Genomic DNA, 21,615 nt, shown 5'->3' with positions numbered 1-21,615 from the left:
CTAAAAAAATAAAACAAATATAACAAAACAGAAACAGACTTCAGATAGAGAGCAAATTAGTGGGAATCAATGGGAAGAAAAGGAGAAGCAAAATAGGAGTATGGGATTAAGAAGTATGAACTGCTATGTAAAAAATGAATAAGCTACAAAGACAAAGTGAAAGTTGCTCAGTCGTGTCTAACTTTTTGTGACCCCATGTATTATACAGTCCATGGAATTCTCCAGGCCAGGATATTGCAGTGGGTAGCCGTTCCCTTCTCCAGTGGATCTTCCTGACCCAGGAATCAAACTGGGTCTCCTGCATTGCAGGTGAATTCATTACCAGGTGAGATACCAGGGAAGCCATAGCTAATATAAGGATAACTAACAAAAGAAAGGGACTTCCCAGGTGGGGCTACTGGTAAAGAACCTGCCTGTCAATGCAGGAGACATAAGAGATGCTGGTTCAATCCCTGGGTGGGGAAGATCCCCTGGAGGAGGGCATGGCAATCTTGCCTAGGAAATCCCATGGACAGAGGAGCCTGGTGGGTTACAATCCATGGGGTTGCAAATAGTTGGACCCAACTGAAGCAATTTAGCACAAACACACACAACAGAAGCAGAAGAGATTAAGAAGAGGTGGCAAAAATACACAGAAGAACTTCACAAAAAAGGTCTTAATGACCTCCATAACTACTATTGTGCGGTCACACATCTAGAGCCAGACACCCTGGAGTGTGAAGTCAAGTGGGCCTTTGGAAGCATCACTACCAACAAAGCTAGTGGAGGTGATGGAATTCCAGCTGAGTTATTTCAAATTCTAAAAGATGATTCTGTAAAAGTGTTGCACTCAATATGCCAGCAAATTTGGAAAACTCAGCAGTGGCCACAGGACTGGAAAACGTCAATCTGCAATCCCAAAGAAAGGCAATGCTAAAGAATGCTCAAACTATCATACAACTGCACTCATTTCACATGCTAGGCAAGGTAATGTCCAAAATCCTTCAAGCTAGGCTTCAAAAGTATGTGAACCAAGAATTTTCAGATGTTCAAGCTGGATTTAGGAAAGGCACAAAAATTAGAGACCAAGTTGCCAATATCATTCGGATGACAGAAAAAGCAAGGGAATTAAAAAAAAAATCTACTTCTGGTTCATTGACTACACTAAAGCCTTTGTGTGGATCACAACAAACTATGGAAAATTCTTAAAGAGATAGGAATACCAGATCACCTTACCTGTCTCCTGAGAAACCTGTATGCAGGACAAGAAGCAACAGTTATGACTGGACATGGAACAATGGATTGGTTTAAAATCGGGAAAGGAATACATCAAGGCTGTATACTATCACCTTGCTTATTGAACTTATATGCAGAGTACATCATGCAAAATGCCAAGCTAGATGACTCACAAGCTGGAATCAAGATAGCCAGGAGAAATATTAACAAACTCAGATATGCAGATGATATCACTCTAATGGCAGAAAGTGAAGAGGAACTAAAGAGCCTCTTGATGAGGGTGAAAAAGGACAGTGAAAAAGCTGGCTTAAAACTCACCTTTCAAAAAACTAAGATCATGGCATCCATCACTTTATGGCAAACAGAAGGGGGGAAAGTGAAAAAGGTAACAGATTTTATTTTCTTGGGCTCCAAAACCAGTGTTGACAGTAACTGCAGCCATGAAATTAGAAGATGCTTGCTCCCTGGAAGAAAAGCTATGACAAACCTGCTGCTGCTGCTGCTGAGTCGCTTCAGTCATGTCTGACTCTGTGCGAGCCCAGAGACGGCAGCCCACCAGGATGCCCCGTCCCTGGGATTCTCCAGGCAAGAACACCAGAGTGGGTTGCCATATCCTTCTCCAATGCATGAAAGTGAAAAGTGAAAGTGAAGTCGCTCAGTCGTGTCCAACCCTCAGCGACCCCATGGACTGCAGCCCACCAGGCTCCTCCATCCATGGGATTTTCCAGGCAAGAGTACTGGAGTGGGGTGCCAGTGCCTTCTCCAATGACAAACCTAGACAGCATATTAAGAAGCAGAGACATCACTTTGCCAAAAAAGGTCCCTATAGTCAAAGCTATGGTTTTTCCAGTAGTCATGTATGGATGTGAGAGTTGGACTATAAAGAAAGCTGAGTGCCAAAGAATTGATGCTTTTGAACTCTGGTGCTAGAGAAGACTGTTGAGAGCCCCTTGGACTGCAAGGAGATCCAACCAGTCCATCCTAAAGGAAATCAGTCCCGAATATTCATTGGAAGGACTGATGCTGAAGCTGAAGCTCCAATACTTTGGCCACCTGATGTAAAGAGCTGACTCATTAGGAAAGACCCTGATGCTGGGAAAGACTGAGGGCAGGAGAAGGGTATGACATAGGAAGAGATGGTTGGATGGCATCACTGACTCAATGGACATGAGTTTGAGCAAACTCTAGAAGATGGTGAAGGACAAGGAAGCTTGGCATGAGGCAGTTCACATGGGGTCACAAATAGTCAGACATGACTTAGTGACTGAACAGCAACAACCAACTATAAAAATACTGAATCACTGTGTTGTATACCTGAAACTAATATAATACTGTAAATCAATTATAATATTGAGATAAACTAATGCAGTATTAAAAAACTAAAGTAACCATTATCTTGACTTCTAACACAAAATTCTGCCTAGTTTTATAATTTGTAAAATCAAATAGTGCTACGCTTCCTTTGCTTACTATTATGTTGGTGAGAATCATCCACAGTATGGCATATAGCAATGGTTGATTCACTCTCATTACTATAAAGTATTCCATTTGTGTATACACCATAATCCATTTATCTTTTCTACTGTTGATAGATATTTGGGCTATTTCCAGTTTTGCATTCTTATAATGTTACTATAATTATTCTTGAATGTGGTTTTTGATATACTTTTTCACACATCTGTTGAATACATAGTTGGAAGTGAAATTGCTGGGTCACAGAAAACGTATATGTTCAGCTTAAGAAGATACTGCCAAATACTATTCCAAAGTGGTTGTACTAATTTAACTAATTTACACTTTCACCAGTCATATGTAAATGTTCCAGATATGATACACCTCTGTCAACACTTAGTACTGTCAATCTTTTTTTAGCACTTCTCATCATTCCACTGCTACTGAAATAAACTATTTGCATAATGCAGTAACAGGAACTGAAAAGACTTTAGTGAAATGACTAGTCTCAAAACTAGGCAAGAAATAATGTAAGAAGAAGTTGGGACATGTGCCAAAAAGCAAGAAAATATCAAGGACTAATTGAGTCAGATAAAAAAGACAAAGAAATCAATCTGTATGGGTTCCCACTGTCAACATTTATATCAAAAGTAAACAATCAAACAAATCCAGAATGTAGGATATTCGACAAGACCAACAATCTGGTTTTGTCAATAAAACTGTGGTATTTAAAGAAAAAAAAAATGGGCCACTGATATTGACTAAAAGAAATTTAAGAGACTCTCCAAATATATGCTAAACCAAAAAAAAAAAAAACTATAAAAAGATATTTAATGCAGTTAAGAAAGTTTTAATATGAATTGGTATGAGATGATGTGGAACAGGCTATATTAAAAAATATCAGTTATTATTAGTTAGAGATACATACTGAACTATGTATGATTTACATATCAGGGATTTACTTTAAAATATTACAGCAGATTACAACAGAAAGTGAGAGAAAAAACAGATGAAAAAGACTGCAAAATAAAAATAATTGTCAAATTTATACCAAAAACTGCAAAGAATAATTTGAAATTTTCCATATTATAAAATATATATAAATTGAAAAAAAAAGACCTAGCTTCAAATTTCAGTTCTGACTCTATATGTGTACCACTGATCAAGTCACTAGACCTCTCAAGAGTCTAAGTTTCCTCATTTATAAAGAAGGAATAATAGTATTCCCTGGTGGTCCAGTGGTTAAGAATCTACCTTGCAATGCAAAGGACATGGGTTCGATCCCTGGTCGGGGAACTAAGATCCCACACACCAAGGGGGAATTAAGCCCGTGTACCACAACTATCAAGACTAGATGCCACAAGGATAGGTTCCATGTGCAGCAACAAAAATATCCCACCTGCCTCAACTAAGACCCAACACAACCATATAAACAATTAAAAAAAAAAAAGAATCCATCTGTCAATGCAGGGGACATGGGTCCAATACCTGGTCCAGGAAGATTCCACATGCCGCGAGGCAACTAAGCCCATGCACTACAACCACTGAGACTACACCCCAGGGCCCACACACCACAATAACCAAGCCCGTGTGCCGTAACTACTGAAGCCTACACACTCTAGAGCCTGCATGCTGCAACTACGGAGCCTGCCAAGAGTCCACGCTCTGCAACAAGAGAAGCCACCACAATGAGAAGCCCACACACCACAACCAAAAGAAAGGAGTCACGCACCACAACTAGAGAAAGCCTGAACACAACAATGAAAACCCAGTGCAGCCAAAATTAAATTTAAAAAAAACCAGCCTGCTTAAGAAAAGGGAAGCAGGTGTGGGAAAGGTGGCAAAAAAAAGAAAATAGAGGTAAAAGTGGGCCACCTGGATGAAACAGGCCTGCTGATCTGGAATACACAAGCACAAATCTTCCAGCAATAGCTGTCTAACAAGGGGGCAATCTGTCTCGAAAGGTACTGAGCATCTGTTAATGGTTCACATCAGATGCTCTAGCAGAAGACTCCTGAACTAAATGGCACCTAGACATTCTTACAGAAGCTGTGTTCTATGAGACGGTGGGCTGGGCAGGTAGGCTTACTCAGAGGAGAGAACAAAGGAGATCTAGTAAGCAAGTGAGGTGCAGAGGGGTGGGGCTCTCACAGAGGGACTGTCTCCTCATAAAAACGACTCAGTAGAACATTTGAGATCAGAGTTAATTCATGTCTCCAAGTTATTTAGGTTAAAGAAGTGTGAAACATAAACACTCTTAAGTGTTCACAATGCTCAAACTTATCCAACAAAATGACATGCTGAAACTGAAAAGCTAAGAGAAATTTCCAGATATGAAGCTAACAGTGACACTGTCACAGTTAATACAGCAATGCTGTTTTTTTAAATAAACTATTTTTATTTAGTATGGAAGCATCATTTGTCATAACTGAACTGTCAACTGAATCACCATCCCCTAGAAGGTTGCTACCATTATTACAAACACTTTATTTGATTTTCAAACAACAAACTAAAGTCTTCTAGTTCCTATTAAGGTAACCAAGGCAACACTGACGCATAACTAGCCTGTTACTGCGCACTGAATGTTAGCCTCAAAGAAACGGTAAGTCTAAATCACACCCTTAGGGCAGCAATTAGTTTTATGATATCCTTCCCCCACAGGTCACTACTTACATCACGGATATCATCACTAATAGATGCCTAGTGCCTGCTCTGCAGATGATGCTATTTTGGTGCTATACCTAGGCCATTAAAATACCATCATTTCTATATTAATGGAGTAAGCAAACCACATCCCCAATAAGACTAATCCACATCAAAAATAAGCTAAACCAATCAGTTTAAAACTATTGTTAAAAGAATAAAAAATCAATGATTAAGTATGTCAAGAAAATCCAAGAATGAGGTTAAATAAGACAAAAATAACTTACTGACTCATTCAGTTTCAATATGGATTTTTTTTCTTTCTTTTTTTTTGGGAGGGGCGTTGCTGAGCACCGCACAGCTTGTGATATCTTAGTAACCAACCAGGGATTGAAGCTGGGCCACAACGGTGAAAGCAATGAGCTCTAACCACTGGACCATCAAGGAATTCCCATTAACATGGATTATTTTTAAGCACAGATAAAAATTTAACATACCAAACAATGGAAATTATTCTAAGAGACAACCTCTCCTAACAAAAGAACATATAACATTTGCTCAGGTAGTATTTGATAAATGTTAAACTGCTGCCATGTTTCTGTTGCCTGGAGAGCTTAATGTACTTTTGCCACAGAATTAAAGGAACAAAAAAAGAAATACAGAGACCAGAAGAAATGAGATAGAAAAAGAGAAACAGAATTAAACTAGGCTCTAAGGAAGCCATATATACAAAAATGACAAGATATTTATTCCCTAGAAAAATCTTCATGAATAAGAAACAAAGTAGAAGACCTCCAATTTCAGTTATGCATATTCTACAGAAGAAAAGACTTAGTAATTTCCTGGCCAAATTTAAATCTCATCATCTATCAAATGAGGATTAGCTGTACAATAGCTCAGCTGGTGAACAATCTGCCTGCAATGCAGGAGACCCTTGTTCGACTCCTGGGTCAGGAAGATTCCCTGGAGAAGGGATAGGCTACCCACTCCAGTATTCTTAGGCTTCCTTAGTGGCTCAGACAGTAAAGAATCCGCCTGCAATGTGGGAGACCTGGGTTCGATCCTTGGGTTAAGAAGATCCGTGGAGGAGGGCACGGCAACCCACTCCAGTATTCTTGCCTGGAGGATCCCATGGACAGAGGAGCCTGGTGGGCTACAGTCCATGGGGTTGCAAAGAGTTGAACACAACTGAGCGACTACGCATAACACAGCACACAGTACCTCAAAGGATTACTGACAGAATAATAATTACTGACAGAGATGAATTTTGAGATGTTAAGAATACCCAAAATCATGACTTTCTTCCTACTATGAAGCAAAAAATATGACAGATTGATATCTCATATTTTAAAAATATACAAAGGAACAATATGAACTTCAAAAAATAATAAGGATAGAAGAGATTATAATATTTTGAATAAATTAGGAGATTGATAAGAAGGGAGGGAGGGAAAGAGAGGGAAAGAAAACTTTCTTACAATAGCATGCCAAGTAAAAAATAGAGATGGAATAACAGCATCAGAATATCACCATTTTGCAATAATCAGAGTTATAAATGACTCAGCAAGATTTATTAACAGTTGCTAAAATAGAGAATAAAAGTTTGATGGGGAAGAGGACATTTACATTATCTCAAAGTATCTCCCCACAAATTACTCATTAATCACAGGAGGAAATAACAACTCTACAATGAAAAACCTGGCAGACACTACCTTAATCAAGTATCAAAGTTAACACCAATAATGAGTCAGACCTCACATGTGCCTTATGATATGATGCACTGAGAAGGACAAAGTATTATTTATGTATTATTCCCACCAAAACGTGTCATTTGAATCTAAACAGAGGAAATACCAGATAAAGCCAGGCTGAAAGACATTCTAGGGATTTACTGGTGGTCCAGCAGTTAAGAATCCACCTTGCAATGCAAGGGACACCGGTTTGATTCCTGGTCTGGCAAGATCTTACATGCTCTGCAGCAGCTAAGCCTGTGTGCCACAACTACCGACTTTGCCCTCTAGAGCCTGAAAGCTGCAACTGGAGAAAGCCCACACGCAGCAATGAAGACCCAGTGTAGCTAAAACTTTAAAAAAAAAAAAAAAGACATTCTATAAAGTAAACAGCCTATACTCTTCAAGTTAAGGCCATGAAAGACAAAGATAGCCTAAGGGACCATTCCAGATTAAAGAAAACAGGGACATGAAAACTAAATGCAACATGTGATTCTGGACCAGAAAAGAAAAATTTATGTAAAATACAATATAAAAGACAATAGGTAGAATCTGAATAAAGTCTAATACTACTACAGATTAGCATTATATCAAAGTTAAATTTCCTGGGAATTTCCTGGCAGTTCAGTGTAGGATTCCATGTTTCCACTGCAGGGCGCATGAGTTCAATCCCTGGTTGGGGAACTAAGATCTCACAGACCACGCAGTCAAAAAAACAAACAGACAAAATCCAGAGTTAAATTTCCTGATTTTGAAAACTAGGTTTATAAAAATGATTTCCTCCTTCTTAAGAAATAAAAATTTAAGTATTTAGTGGAAAAGAAGTGTAATGTCTGCAATTTGCTCTTAAATGGTTCGGTAAAATATATAGAGCGTGAAAGTGAGAGTTGATCAGTCCTGTCCAACTCTTTGCGACCCCATGGACTATACAGTCCTTGGAATTCTCCGGGCCAGAACACTGGAGTGGGTAGCCTTTCCCTTCTCCAGGGGATCTTCCCAACTCAGGGATCAAACCCAGGTCTCCCTCATTGCAGGCAGATTCTTCACCAACTGAGCTATCAGGGAAGCCCCCAACATAGAGAGAGAATGATAAAGTAAATGCGGGAGAATGTTAATGATTAATGAATCAAAAAGAAGGGTATATGGAAATCTCTTGTACTATTTTCATAATTTTTTTTAGTAAGTTTGAAATTGTTGGGTTATTTGGACTTTGTCCCATACCCAACCAAATGCTTTCCCAGAATTCTCTGAGTGAAAGGCACCACCATCTAATCTGGCACATAAGCTGGAAACGGGAAATATCCTCAGCAATTCCTTCACTGTCACTCCATGCTCAACCAGTTATCAAGTCCTGCCAATCTTACTTCCTAAATATTTCTCAAATCTATCCATATCTTTCCATCTTTCCATCACTTTAATTCAAACTACTATAACCTTTCATTTAGGCTACTACAATAACATCCTTTACTATCTGAGCCATGAGGGAAGCCCAGTGCAATAACATCCTAACTGGCTTCTTATCCAATAAGTTCTCTAGAACATATCTGGCTTTTCTTAAAATGTCTCTGATAGAATCAGTGGAGAAATGCTGCTTCTCTTCTACTTCTTAGGAAAATCTGTGAAGAATTGGTATGAAATTCTTATTTAAAATGTTTGATTCAAAGCCATGTGGGCCTAAGCTTCTCTTTGTAGGTAAGTTTTTGTTTTTTTTTTCATTATTAATTTAATTACTTGTTATAAGTATATTTGGATTGTCTACTCCTTGAGACAGTTTTCACAGTTCATATCTTTGTAGGATTAGTGGGAATTTGTACATTTTACATAAGTTATCTAATTTATTGGCATAAAATTGTTCATAGTATTTTTTTATAATCCTTTTCATTTCTGCCAGGTCAGCAGAAATAGCCTCTTTTCATTTATAATTCTAGTACTTTGAACCTTCTTTTTTTCCTTTCAAAAATAAAGGTTTCTCAATTTTGTTGATCTTTACAAAGAACAAGCTTTTGATTCTTTGATTTTTCTCTACTGTTTTTCTACTCTTGATTTCATTAATTTCCACTCTAGTCTTTCTTATTTCCTTCCTTCTGCATGCTTTTATATTTAATATGTTCTTCTTTATCCAGCATCTTAGATAAAAGAATAAGGTACTGGAATGAGATCTTTCTTCTTTTTTACTATGGGCACTAATTGCTATAAATGTACCTCTAAGCATGCAGTAGCTGCAGCCCAGTTTTAGTACACAGGGTCTTCATTCATTCACCTCAAAGTATTTTCTAATTTACCTGCCGATTTCCTCTCTGATTCATTGGTTAAATAGGAGAATGTTGTTTAATTTCCACATATTTGTGGTTTTCCTAATTTTTTTCTGTTACTCATCTAATTTAATTCCATTGTAGTTGGAAAACATACTCTGCATTATTTCTATTAAAAGGGGGAATGTTATTTTAAGGTGAATCATATCTCAAAGATCACTGTATGACAAAAATCAGACAAAATAGCATTAGGCAATAAAAACAGTAACTATAGCTATGAATCATAGACAGCCTTTATTTACTTGAATTTGCAAAAGCTTGTGGCAGATATTCCATTTCCAAATAGTTCAAATTTCTACCCAGTTATGATCCTCTACAAATGGTGAAGAAACGCACAAAAAATCCATATGAAAAACTAGAAAAGAACATGAAAAGTTCATTCCCAAGACAGAACCAGAGATCAAATTGCCAACATTCATTGGATCATCAAAAAAGCAAGAGAGTTCCAGAAAAAACATCCACTTTATTGACTATGCCAAAGCCTTTGACTGTGTCGATAACAACAAACTGTGGAAAATTCTTAAAGAGATGGGAATACCAAACCATCTGACCAGTTTCCTGAGAAATCTGTATGCAGGTCAAGAAGCAACAGTTAGAACTGGACATGGAACAACAGACTGGTTCCAAATAGAAAAAGGAGTACATCAAGACTGTATAATGTCACCCTGCTTATTTAACTTCTATGTAGAGTACATCATGAGAAATGCCAGGGTGGATGAAGCACAAGCTGGAATCAAGGGTGCCAGGAGAAATATCAATAACCTCAGATATGCAGATGACACTGCCCTTATGGCAAGAAGTGAAGAACAACTAAAGAGCCTCTTGATGAAAGTGAAAGAAGAGAGTGAAAAAGTTGGCTTAAAACTCAACATTCAGAAAACTAGGATCATGGCATCTGGTCCCATCACTTCATGGCAAATAGATGGGGAAATAATGGAAACAGTGAGAGTCTTTATTTTTGGGGGCTCCAAAATCACTGCAGATGGTGATTGCAGCCATGAAATTAAAAGACGCTTGCTCCTTGGAAGAAAAGCTATGATCAACCTAGACAGCATATTCAAAAGCAGAGACATTACTTTGCCAACAAAGGTCCATCTAGTCAAGGCTATGGTTTTTCCAGTAGTCAAGCAGGGATGTGAGAGTTGGACTATAAAAAAAGTTGAATGCCAAAGAATTGATGCTTTTGAACTGTGGTATCAGAGAAGACTCTTGAGAGTCCCTTGGACTGCAAGGAGATCCAACCAGTCAATCCTAAAGGAAATCAGTTCTGAATATTCATGTGGAAGGACTGATACTAAAGCTGAAACTCCAATACTTTGGCCACCTGATGAGAAGAACTGACTCATTTGAAAAGACCCTGATGTTGGGAAAGATTGAAGGCGAGAGGAGAAGGGGACGACAGAGGATGGTTGGATGGCATCACCGACTCAATGGACATGAATCTGAGTAAACTCCAGGAGTTGGTGATGGACAGGAAGGCCTGGCGTGCTTCAGGCCATGGGGTTGCAAAGAGTCAGACACGACTGAGAGACTGAAGTGAACTGAACTGAAGACAGAACACACAAATGAAGAAAAAATAGGAAAATTTTTAAAATGAAATACCATTTCCTTCTTACCAAATTAACAGGTTTACATCTTGCTTTTAAACATTAATATCCAAATGCTAGAATAATATGTGAAATTATGCACTCTCATATACTGTGGATAGGCTTAAACTAGAATATTGTAGAAAGCGATTTGCCAAAAGTATCAAAAGCCTTAGGAAAAAAACAAAAATTCTAAATGCTTTCATCCAGTGATTCTACTGTGACAATATATGTTTAGGAAATAACCCTAGATACAGGAAATACTTTAGACTAATCACACTCACTGTGTGGTATTATTTACTGTTTTTTAAAATGGCTACAATATAAATGTCCATTAATAAGAGAATGGTTAGGACAAACTATGGCTTGATTACTGGACAAAATATCATGCATCCATTAAAAATATTTATAAAACATTTACAATATAAAGAAAATACTTGTTATGTTAGTCAAAAAGCAAAACTGAATACAGAATATGATTATAGCTATACGTGGAAAAAGAAAAGCAAACAATCTGTACACAGAAAAAAAATCAGAACAGATACATCAAAAGGCTAATAATAATGGATGGCTTTACATAGTGAATTACGAGTGTAGTTCTTTCTTTATACTTCTTTCCAAATTTCCATGAGTATAAATTTTTATAATAAAAGATTTCTTTAGAACAAATTTAAGAAACTATTGCTTCAAGCAGAATAATCCACTGAGCAAAACACCTCTCTTATAAGCACAACCTCCTAGATACATATATTCTCTCACATGGAAGACGTACTTACTCTCTCAATCATGTAATCCCTAGTTTTCTCCCACTTAAGCTTTTAATACTGTACTTCTCAAAGTGTTCTGAGGGGTTTTTTTGTTGTTGTCATTGTTTATTAAGATAAATGAAATACTCTTTCCTGGGGTTAAGAAATAGTTTTCTAATTCCATGAATGTAACCCTTCCACAATTCAAACATATTTGTCTCCTTAAATTCTCAAAACAAATTTATCAAAAAGATTAAAAGTAAAGCCAATTCTACAAGGTTTGCACAAAAGAAAGCTAATTAAAAGTTCAAAATTAAAAAGAATTTGGCTTTGGAATCAGAAAAGAGTTTATGCCCTGGTTCTGCAACTTCCTAAGTATGAAAACTTGGACAAACTAAACTCCTTCAACCTCAATTCCCATCTTAGTAAAAGAGATATAACAGCACTTCCCTAAAGGACTATGAGGAACGAATGAAAGTATCATAATTCCAAACTGTTGGGAGGTGTTATGCCTGAGAAGAGGGCCTAGGAGGGAAAGATGGAGTGGCTGTCACTTATCTTATTTCTGTATTAGTTAATTTTGTTTTTAACAATGAGCATACACCATAGGAATAAAATTACTTTTCTTTAAAAAAGGTAAAAAATAGTACCATAATAAGCAGAGAGCATATGTTAGGCATGGAATACATGGTAGTTCCTATAATTATATTCATTTCTTTTGGGACAGTGAGGAAGTTCATTTTATAACAAGTTACTCAACTTTGTTCCTAATCCAACATCAAGAAACAAACAAAAAATGAAGCAGTTCTTAAAGCCATTTAAGAGTCTTTGGCAATTCTCAGTTATAGCCTTAGGATGGAGGTAAGCAGATCTGACAGCTCGTATCATTTCTCCAGATAATGCAAAACTGTTCAATAAAGAAGCAACCCTGTGTCTAACCATTATATTCTTACCTTGCAGGCTACATCAACTAATCGCATCTGGATAGCTTGATTCTCTGGCAGTTTAGTGCCAATTGCAAGCAAAGTGTCCAACAGTTGAGCAAGGACTTGATGAGACTCTAGAAAGGAAGATGGAAAGTTAGGTTTTAGAATTTCAAAAGGAGATTACTATAAAAACTAAATTTACTTGGGTATAAGAATGAAGATTTTTGTCAACTGAGTTCTGCTGTTTGATTCTTGATTTCCTCAACTAAAAGCTAAGTTCCTAAAGGGATCATGTCTAAAAATTTGAGTCCTCCACAGGATGCAACACAGTGCTCCAAAAATGTTCAGTGCTTGACTAATTCAAAGGCTTTTCACTGCCTTCAAAATCAAGTCTAAATTCCTTAGCAAGACATACATACATATCAGTCCCTCCATGATGCCTAGTCCTCCCTACTTTATCTATTAGCCTCATCTCTTTCAGGTTTCCCTATCTCCTTTTTCCCAATTACTTATGATCCATGTCCCCCTATCTTTGCTCAGGCCCACTTCCCTACCTAGAATGCTTTCATCTACATTCTGCTCCATTCTCAACCCTACTCCCCAGAGAGTACCTCCTAATCTTGAAATGTCACCTCCTGTATGGTGCTTTTCGCTCTTTCCCTAGAAATATTGACCATTTCTTCGTTCATGCTTCCACTGAACCCTTGACATAAACTGTAGCTTTATGATACTTATTTGCATATCAGACAAAACCAGGAAACTGAAAGATCCTTAAGAACAAGGATTATGTTTTATTCACCTTTGTATTCTCAGAATCTAGCATGCCTCATTACATGCTCAATGGATGCTTAATAAATGAGCAAACAGACAATTCCAAGTAAATCACTGTCAATCACCTTAACCAGATTCTCTTCTTTGTTTCAAAATATGGTTCTATGGTTCTATGCTAGTGGTATACAAGAGGCATGCAGAAAATCATTTTTATGTTAATAACCTTCTATAGACATACTTTGTTTTATTGTGCTTCATTTTACTGCACTTTGTAGATACAGGCTTCCCTAGTGGCTCAGACGGTAGAGCGTCTGTCTGCAATGCAGGAGACCAGGGTTCGATCACTGGGTTGGGAAGATCCCCTGGAGAAGGAAATGGCAGCCCACTGCAGTATTCTTGCCTGGAAAATCCCATGGACCCGGAGCCTGGCAGGCTACCATCCATGGGGTCGCAAAGAGTCAGACATGACTGAGCAACTTCACTTGTAGATACTATACTATTTTTCTTATAAATTGAAGGTTTGCCTCAAGCCTGCTCATTAAGCAAGTCTTCTACACCATTTTTCAACAGCATTCTCACTTCATGTTTCTGTCACATTTTGGTAATTCTTGCAGTATGTCAAACTTTCATTGTTATATTTGTTATGGTGATTTGTGGTCAATGATTTTTGATGTTACTATTGCAAAAAGATTACAACTTGCTAAAGGCTCAGATTATGGTTAACATTTTTTATCAGTACAGTATTAAGGTAGTACATTCTTTTTAGACATAATGCTATTGCACACAATAAACTATAGTATAGTATAGACATTACTTTTATCTGCACTGGGAAATCAAAAACGGGTGACTCGCTTTACTGCAATATTTAATTTACTGTGATCATCTGGAACAGAATCTGTAATATCTCAGAGGTATGCATGACTATATTGTAATAACAAAATAAAAAATATAGTTACTATGCTGATGACATTAATTTCCTTTTACTATTACTAATATAGTCTCTTTAATTTTAACTAAAAAAAATAACTGTCCACTTAAGAAAAACATTAAGAAATTCATAATATAGATGCAAAACAAATTTCAAAAATGATAATGAAATATAAACAACTAAATCCTAAAAAAAAAAAAAGCTTATAAAATACTGGGAACAATCACCTCTTAAAAACACTTCCAGTAAGACACACTAGATTGAACACCTCTGTTTATCACTAATTCTTTCTTAAAACCTCATTAACATATAAAGAAACTTTAAAAGTATAAACGTACAAGGACTAAGAAAACAGAAGAATAGTAAGCAGATGAGAAAAGTCCAACAAATTTTTTAGAGATGGCAAGCAAATGAAAAAGTCTATGGCAAACTGAGAAATTTAATCTAAATGCCTACTGAGGAGGGAGTCATAACAGAGCAAATAAATTTCAGCCATATGCCAAGCAAGAATCAGGAATCATAGATTTAAAAGAAAAGAAAAAAACCAACCATAAAACACCCCAAAATGGAGTGAGGCATGGATTTGTTTAAAGTTTCTATAAGAAGTAGCTGGACCTCTACCTCCTTCCCTATGCTATACAACTGGCTAATCAACCACTGAAGTAGAGTTTTTTTTCTCTAAAAATTAGGACAGAAAAGATCTAATCTGGCAGATGCTATGTGAGGAAAGGAAGGAAATATAATAAAGATAATATATAATAAATATAACTCATCTGACCACATGGACCACAGCCTTGTCTAACTCAATGAAACTACGAGCCACGCCATGTAGGACTACCCAAGATGGACGGGTCATGGTGGAGAGTTCTGACAAAACGTGGCCCACTGGAGAAGGGACTTCAGTATTCTTGCCTCGAGAACCCCATAAACAGGCAAAAAGATAGGAAACTGAAAGATGAACTCCCCAGGTTGGTAGGTACCCAATATGCTACCAGAGATCAGTGGAGAAACAACTCCAGAGAATGAAGAGATGGAGCCAAAGCAAAAACAACACCCAGTTGTGCATGTGACTGGTGATGGAAGTAAAGTCCGATGCTATAAACAGCAATACTCCATAGGAACCTGGAACGTTAGGTGCATGAATCAAGGCAAATTGGAAGTGGTCAAACAGGAGATGGCAAGAATGAACATAGGTCTTTTAGGAGTCAGTGAACTAAAATGGCCTGCTGCTGCTGCTAAGTCGCTTCAGTCGTGTCCAACTCTATGCAACCCCAGAGACGGCAGCCCACTAGGCTCCTCTGTCCCTGGGATTCTCCAGGCAAGAATACTGGAGTGGGTTGCCATTTCCTTCTCCAGTGCATGAAAGCGAAAAGTGAAAGTGAAGTCGTTCAGTCGCCCCCGACTCGTAGCGACCCCATGGACTGCAGCCTACCAGGCTCCTCCGTCCATGAGATTTTCCAGGCAAGAGTACTGGAGTGGGGTGCCATTGCCTTCTCCAAAATGGCCTAGAATGGGTGAATTTAACTCAGATGACCATTTTATCTACTACTGTGGACAGAATCACTTAGAAGAAACGGAGTAGCCCATTATAGTCAACAAAAGAGTCTGAAATGCAGTATTTGGATGCAATCTCAAAAATGACAGAATGATCTCTGTTCATTTCCAAGGCAAATCATTCAATATAACAGTAATCCAAGTCTATGCCCCTACCAATAACACTGAAGAAGCTGAAGTTGAAGACTTCTATGAAGACCTAAAAGACTTTCTTAAACTAACACCCAAAAAGATGTCCTTTTCATTATAGGAGACTGGAATGCAAAAGTAGGAAGTCAAGAAATACCCAGAGTAACAGGCAAATTTGGCCTTAGATTACAGAATGAAGCAGGGCAAAGGCTAACAGAGTTTTGCCAAGAAAACACACTGATCACAGCAAACACCCTCTTCCAACAACACAAGAGAAGACTCTACAAATGGACATCACCAGATGGTCAATACCAAAGTCAGACTGATTATATTCTTTGCAACCAAAGATGAAGAAGCTCTATACAGTCAGCAAAAACAAGACCAGGAGCTGACTGAGCTCCTTATTGCCAAATTCAGACTTAAATTGAAAAAAGTAAGGAAAGCCACTAGACCATTCAGGTGTGACCTAAATCTAATTCCTTATGATTATGCAGTGGAAGTGAGAAATAGATTCAAGGGATTAAATCTGATAGACAGAGTGCCTGAAGAACTATGGACGGAGGTTCATGACATTGTAAAGGAGACAGGGATCACGACCATCCCCAAGAAAAAGAAATGCAAAATGGATGTCTGAGGAGGTCTTACAAATAGCTATCAAAAGAAGAGAAGTGAAAGGCAAAGGAAAAAAGGAAAGATATACCCATTTGAATGCACAGTTCCAAAGAATAGCAAGGAGAGATAAGAAAGCCTTCCTTGGTGATCAATGCAAAGAAATAGAGAAAAACAATAGAATGGGAAAGACTAGAGATCTCTTCAAGAAAATTAGAGATACCAAGGGAACATTTCATGCAAAGACGGGCACAATAAAGGACAGAAATGGTATGGACCTAACAGAAGCAGAAGATATTAAGAAGAGGTGGCAAGAATAAACAGAAGAACTATACAAAAAGATCTTCACAACCCAGATAATCACGATGGTGTGATCACTCATCTAGAGCAGACATCCTGGAATGTAAAGTCAAGTGGGCCTTAGGAAGCATCCCTACGAACAAAGCTAGTGGAGGTGATGTAATTTCAGTTGAACTATTTCAAATCCTAAAAGATGATGCTGTGAAAGTGTTGCGCTCAATACGCCAGCAAATTTGGAAAACCCAACAGTGGCCACAGGACTGGAAAATGTCAGTTTTCATTCCAATCCCTAAGAAACACAATGGCAAAGAATGTTCAAACTATCACACAACTGCACTCATCTCATACACTAGCAAAGTAATACTCAAAATTCTCCAAGCCAGGCTTCAACAGTATGTGAACCATGAACTTCAGGTATTCAAGCTGGATTTAGAAAAGGCAGAGGAACCAGAGACCAAATTGCCAACATCCACTGGATCATGTAAAAAGCAAGAGAGTTCCAGAAAAACATCTACTTCTGCTTTACTGACTATGCCAAAGCCTTTGACCTGTGTGGAAAATTCTAAAGAGATGGGAATACCAGACCACCTGACCTGCCTCCTGAGAAATCTGTATGCAGGTCAAGAAGCAACAGTTAGAACTGGATGTGGAACAACAGACTAGTTCCAAATCGGGAAAGGAGTACCTCAAGGTTGTATATTGTCACCCTGCTTATTTAACTTCTATGCAGAGTACATCATGAGAAATGCCAGGCTGGATAAAGCACAAGCTGGAATCAAGATGGCTGGAAGAAATATCAATAACGTCATCTCAGATATGCAGATGATACCACGTTATAGCAGAAAGTAAAGAAGAACTAAAGAGCCTCTTGATGAAAGTGAAAGTGGAGAGTGAAAAAGCTAGCTTAAAACTTAACATTCAGAGAACTAAGATCATGGCATCTGGTCCCATTACTTCATGGGAAATAGATGGGGAAATAATGGAAACAGAGTCTTTATTTTTTGGGGCTCCAAAATTACTGCAGGTGGTGACTGCAGCCAGGAAATTAAAAGACGCTTGTTCCTTGGAAGAAAAGCTATGACCAACCTAGACAGCATATTCAAAAGCCAAGACATTACTTTGCCAACAAAGGTCTGTCTAGTCAAAGTCATGGTTTTTCCAGTAGTCATGTATGGACATGAGAGTTTATAAAGAAAGTTGAGCACGGAAGAATTGATGCTTTTGAACTGTGGTATTGGAGAAGACTCTTGAGAGTCCCCTGTACTGCAAGGAGATCCAACCACTCCATCCTAAAGGAAATCAGTCCTGAGTATTCATTGGAAGGACTGATGCTAAAGCTGAAACTCCAACACTTTGGCCACCTGATGTGAAGAACTGACTCATTTGAAAAGACCCTGATGCTGAGAAAGATCGAAAGCAGAAGGAGAAGGGGACAACAGAGGATGAAGTGGTTGGATGGCATCGCTGACTTAATGGACATGAGTTTGTGTGAGCTCTGGGAGCTGGTGATGGACAGGGAGGCCTGACGTGCTGCAGTCCATGGGGTCGCAAAGTGTTGGACGTGACTGAGGGACTGAACTGATAATAAAGAGATTAAGAGATAATCAACACACTGAAAGTGAGACTCCCTCCCTATCACTCTTCGGCTGCTTTGGCTAAAAAAACATGGCAGTCAGGCATCTGTCCTCCCAGCAGGAGAGTCAAAAGTTGACAGGCCCACAAAAAACAGCATAAGACACTACTATTTAACAGTCCTCCAAAGACACATAGGATCATGTTAGAGTGGCGCCTACCAGCTGACAAGCCCCATTCATTCACAAAGAACTCTCAGCTTTTTAGTGCTTCATCCTAAACGTCAATGCAAAGCCAAGGATCATTAAGAAAAGTCTCCATAAATACAACATTGTAGGGGACTTCCCTGGTGGTCCTCTACGCTTCCAAAGCAGGCGGCTAGTTCAACCACTTGTCAGGGAACTAAATCCCACATGCTGCAACTAAAGGATCTCGCATGCCTCAACAAAGACTGAAGATTCTGCAGGCAGCAACCAAGATCCGGCCCAGTCAAAGAAGTAATATGAAAAAACAAAACAAGCACAACACTGTAAATCAATTATATTTCAGTAAGAATATAAGAATTTTTTTTAAGTTGAATAGATTAAAAAAGGAAAGGTAAGTCTCCTATATGAAAGAGGTCACAAAGAGAAAAGAAGGTAATAAAAAAGAGGTGAAGAAATCAATACCACCATACTGCTCTAAAATTTACTTCTTAAAAAAGATGATTCTGCATGACAACCATAAAAAGACAGCTAGACCTTTTTGAACTTAACTCTTGCCTCTAATAAATCATAAATCTAATTTAAATCTTAAATCCCGGTCTCTCAGCTGAGTTCCAGGCCTACACTGTAAGTTGAGGTTAGATGGACATCGCCACAAGAATCGGAGAAGGCAATGGCACCCTACTCCAGTACTCTTGCCTGGAAAATCCCATGGACAGAGGAGCCTGGTAGGCTGCAGTCCATGGAGTCGCTAAGAGTCGGACACGACTGAGTGACTTCACTTTCACTTTTCACTTTCATGCATTGGAGAAGGAAATGGCAACCCTCTCCAGTGTTCTTGCCTGGAGAATCTCAGGGATGGGGGAGCCTGGTGGGCTGCCGTCTATGGAGTCGCACAGAGTCGGACACGACTGAAGTGACTTCGCATAGCATAGCATAGCATAGCCACAAGAATAAATGAATCTTCCACATTTCTTCTCTAAACCACCCAGTTCATCAGAGCAAATTCCACACAACCACTAAATTATCCTTATAGAACTAGACTTGATCACTTCATGCCTTGTTCAAGGAGAACTAGGTACCCACTGCCTACAAAATAACGTTTAAAATCCTCAGTACTCAAGACTACTACCCTTTGGCTTCAGAACATTTTACCAATGTTTTTCTTCCAAAAGCCCCTTACTTCCTTCCTATCGATCTCTCAACTCAGTTCTTCAAGCATCTCTTATACTTTGCCAGTCTTCTATCTTCTACCATCATGTTCCTTCTTGGTACCACCCTTCCCCAAATTTGGAGGATTTGGACTTTCCAAACCTACCTTTTCACTAAGCCTTTCTAGAGCCCACCAGTCAGCACTGATCCCATTCTCTCCTCTGCTCCCACAGTATGCTAATTATACCTCCTCTAAAACAAGCTTGACGTTATCATTAGTGGTGCAGCATGTACTGGAGAAGCAATGCTTGCCAAAGAGTTATAAAATTCATGCATTTGATGAACTTAAAGACTTCTGGTCCAAGGTGCAGACCACAGTCCTGGATTTGATAATATTCAGACTGATAATCGGGAAACTCTTAATTTTAAGCTGCAAATATAAAGTGACTTCAGCAGTCACTTTAATTCCCCGGACTTCATCTTCCTCAGCCTTGAAATTAAGGGTTTGAACTAGATGAAACTTATGGTCCCTTCCAATTCTATCTTCTATGAATCTAGGTGGGCCAGGAACAGGAAACCAGGAAGAGTCCTAGACCAGATCTCTTACAGACAATTAAATAAGAAACATTAGAATACTTAAAAAAAGTAAAACAGCTATTTTCATGAATATTGCATAATTTGGCTAGAATGAGTTCTGATTTAAAATTAAGTCTCTCTTATAATGTTTCTGTTTCAGAGATAAAGTGTTTTTAGTTAAATTGTAGCCCATAAGAAAGAGCACCACACTAAGTTCTCAATTCTGCTACTACTTTTAGCTAGACCAACTCACTTCAACTCATTTCATCTCTCTGGTTCTTAACAGTCTTGTCATCTGCAAAAAGAAGCAATTAGACAAGATGATCACTATAAGGCCATTTATATCTCAAACAGTCTATGACTGTATGAAATCCCCAATCAATAAGTAAGAAATTCTTCCAAGTATAGCTCATATAAGAACTTTCCAGGGAAAAAAGGGATATTGAGGCAATATAATTGCATTGGTGCTTTTAAAAGAAATATTTTTTTGCCACTAACTACAAGAGCAAAGAAATATTTAATATATTATCAACACCCTAATTTTTATCAAGGTAATGTATAAAATCAAGATTGCCGGGAGAAATATCAATAACCTCAGTTATGCAGATGACACCACCCTTATGGCAGAAAGTGAAGAGGAACTAAAAAGGCTCTTGATGAAAGTGAAAGAGGAGAGTGAAAAAGTTGGCTTATAGCTTTCAGAAAACTAAGATCATGGCATCTGGTCCCATCACTTCATGGGAAACAGATGGGGAACAGTGGAAACAGTGTCAGACTTTGTTTTTTTGGGCTCCAAAATCACTACAGATGGTGACTGCAGCCATGAAATTAAAAGACACTTACTCCTTGGAAGGAAAGTTATGACCAACCTACATACCATATTAAAAAGCAGAGACATTACTTTGCCAACAAAGGTCTGTCTAGACAAGGCTATGGTTTTTCCTGTGGTCATGTACGGATGTAACAGTTGGGCTGTGAAGAAAGCTGAGCACCGAAGAATTGATGCTTTTGAACTGTGATGTTGGAGAAGATTCTTGAGAGTCCCTTGGACTGCAAGGAGATTCAACCAGTCCATTCAAAAGGAGATCAGTCCTGGGTGTGCACTGGAAGGACTGATGCTAAAGCTGAAACTCCAGTACTCTGGCCACCTCATGCGAAGAGTTGACTCATTGGAAAAGACCCTGATGCTGGGAGGGATTGGGGGCAGGAAG

At 38.4% G+C, this 21,615-nt stretch overlaps 1 protein-coding gene across 1 annotated transcript in view; it reads right to left on the bottom strand.

Moving 5' to 3' along the window:
* Window positions 1-21,615, bottom strand: part of INTS4 (integrator complex subunit 4) — a 108,111-nt gene that overhangs the window by 66,438 nt on the left and 20,058 nt on the right. The window contains exon 4 of the mRNA XM_010853234.1: window positions 12,638-12,744. Within this exon, the coding sequence (XP_010851536.1) occupies window positions 12,638-12,744 (107 nt within the window). The remainder of the gene's footprint in view (window positions 1-12,637; window positions 12,745-21,615) is intronic.

This window comes from Bison bison, unplaced genomic scaffold (assembly GCF_000754665.1).
Source record: "Bison bison bison isolate TAMUID 2011002044 unplaced genomic scaffold, Bison_UMD1.0 scf7180017864324, whole genome shotgun sequence".
Taxonomy (NCBI): Eukaryota; Metazoa; Chordata; class Mammalia; order Artiodactyla; family Bovidae; genus Bison; species Bison bison.
This window is presented reverse-complemented; position numbering and strand designations above follow the sequence as displayed.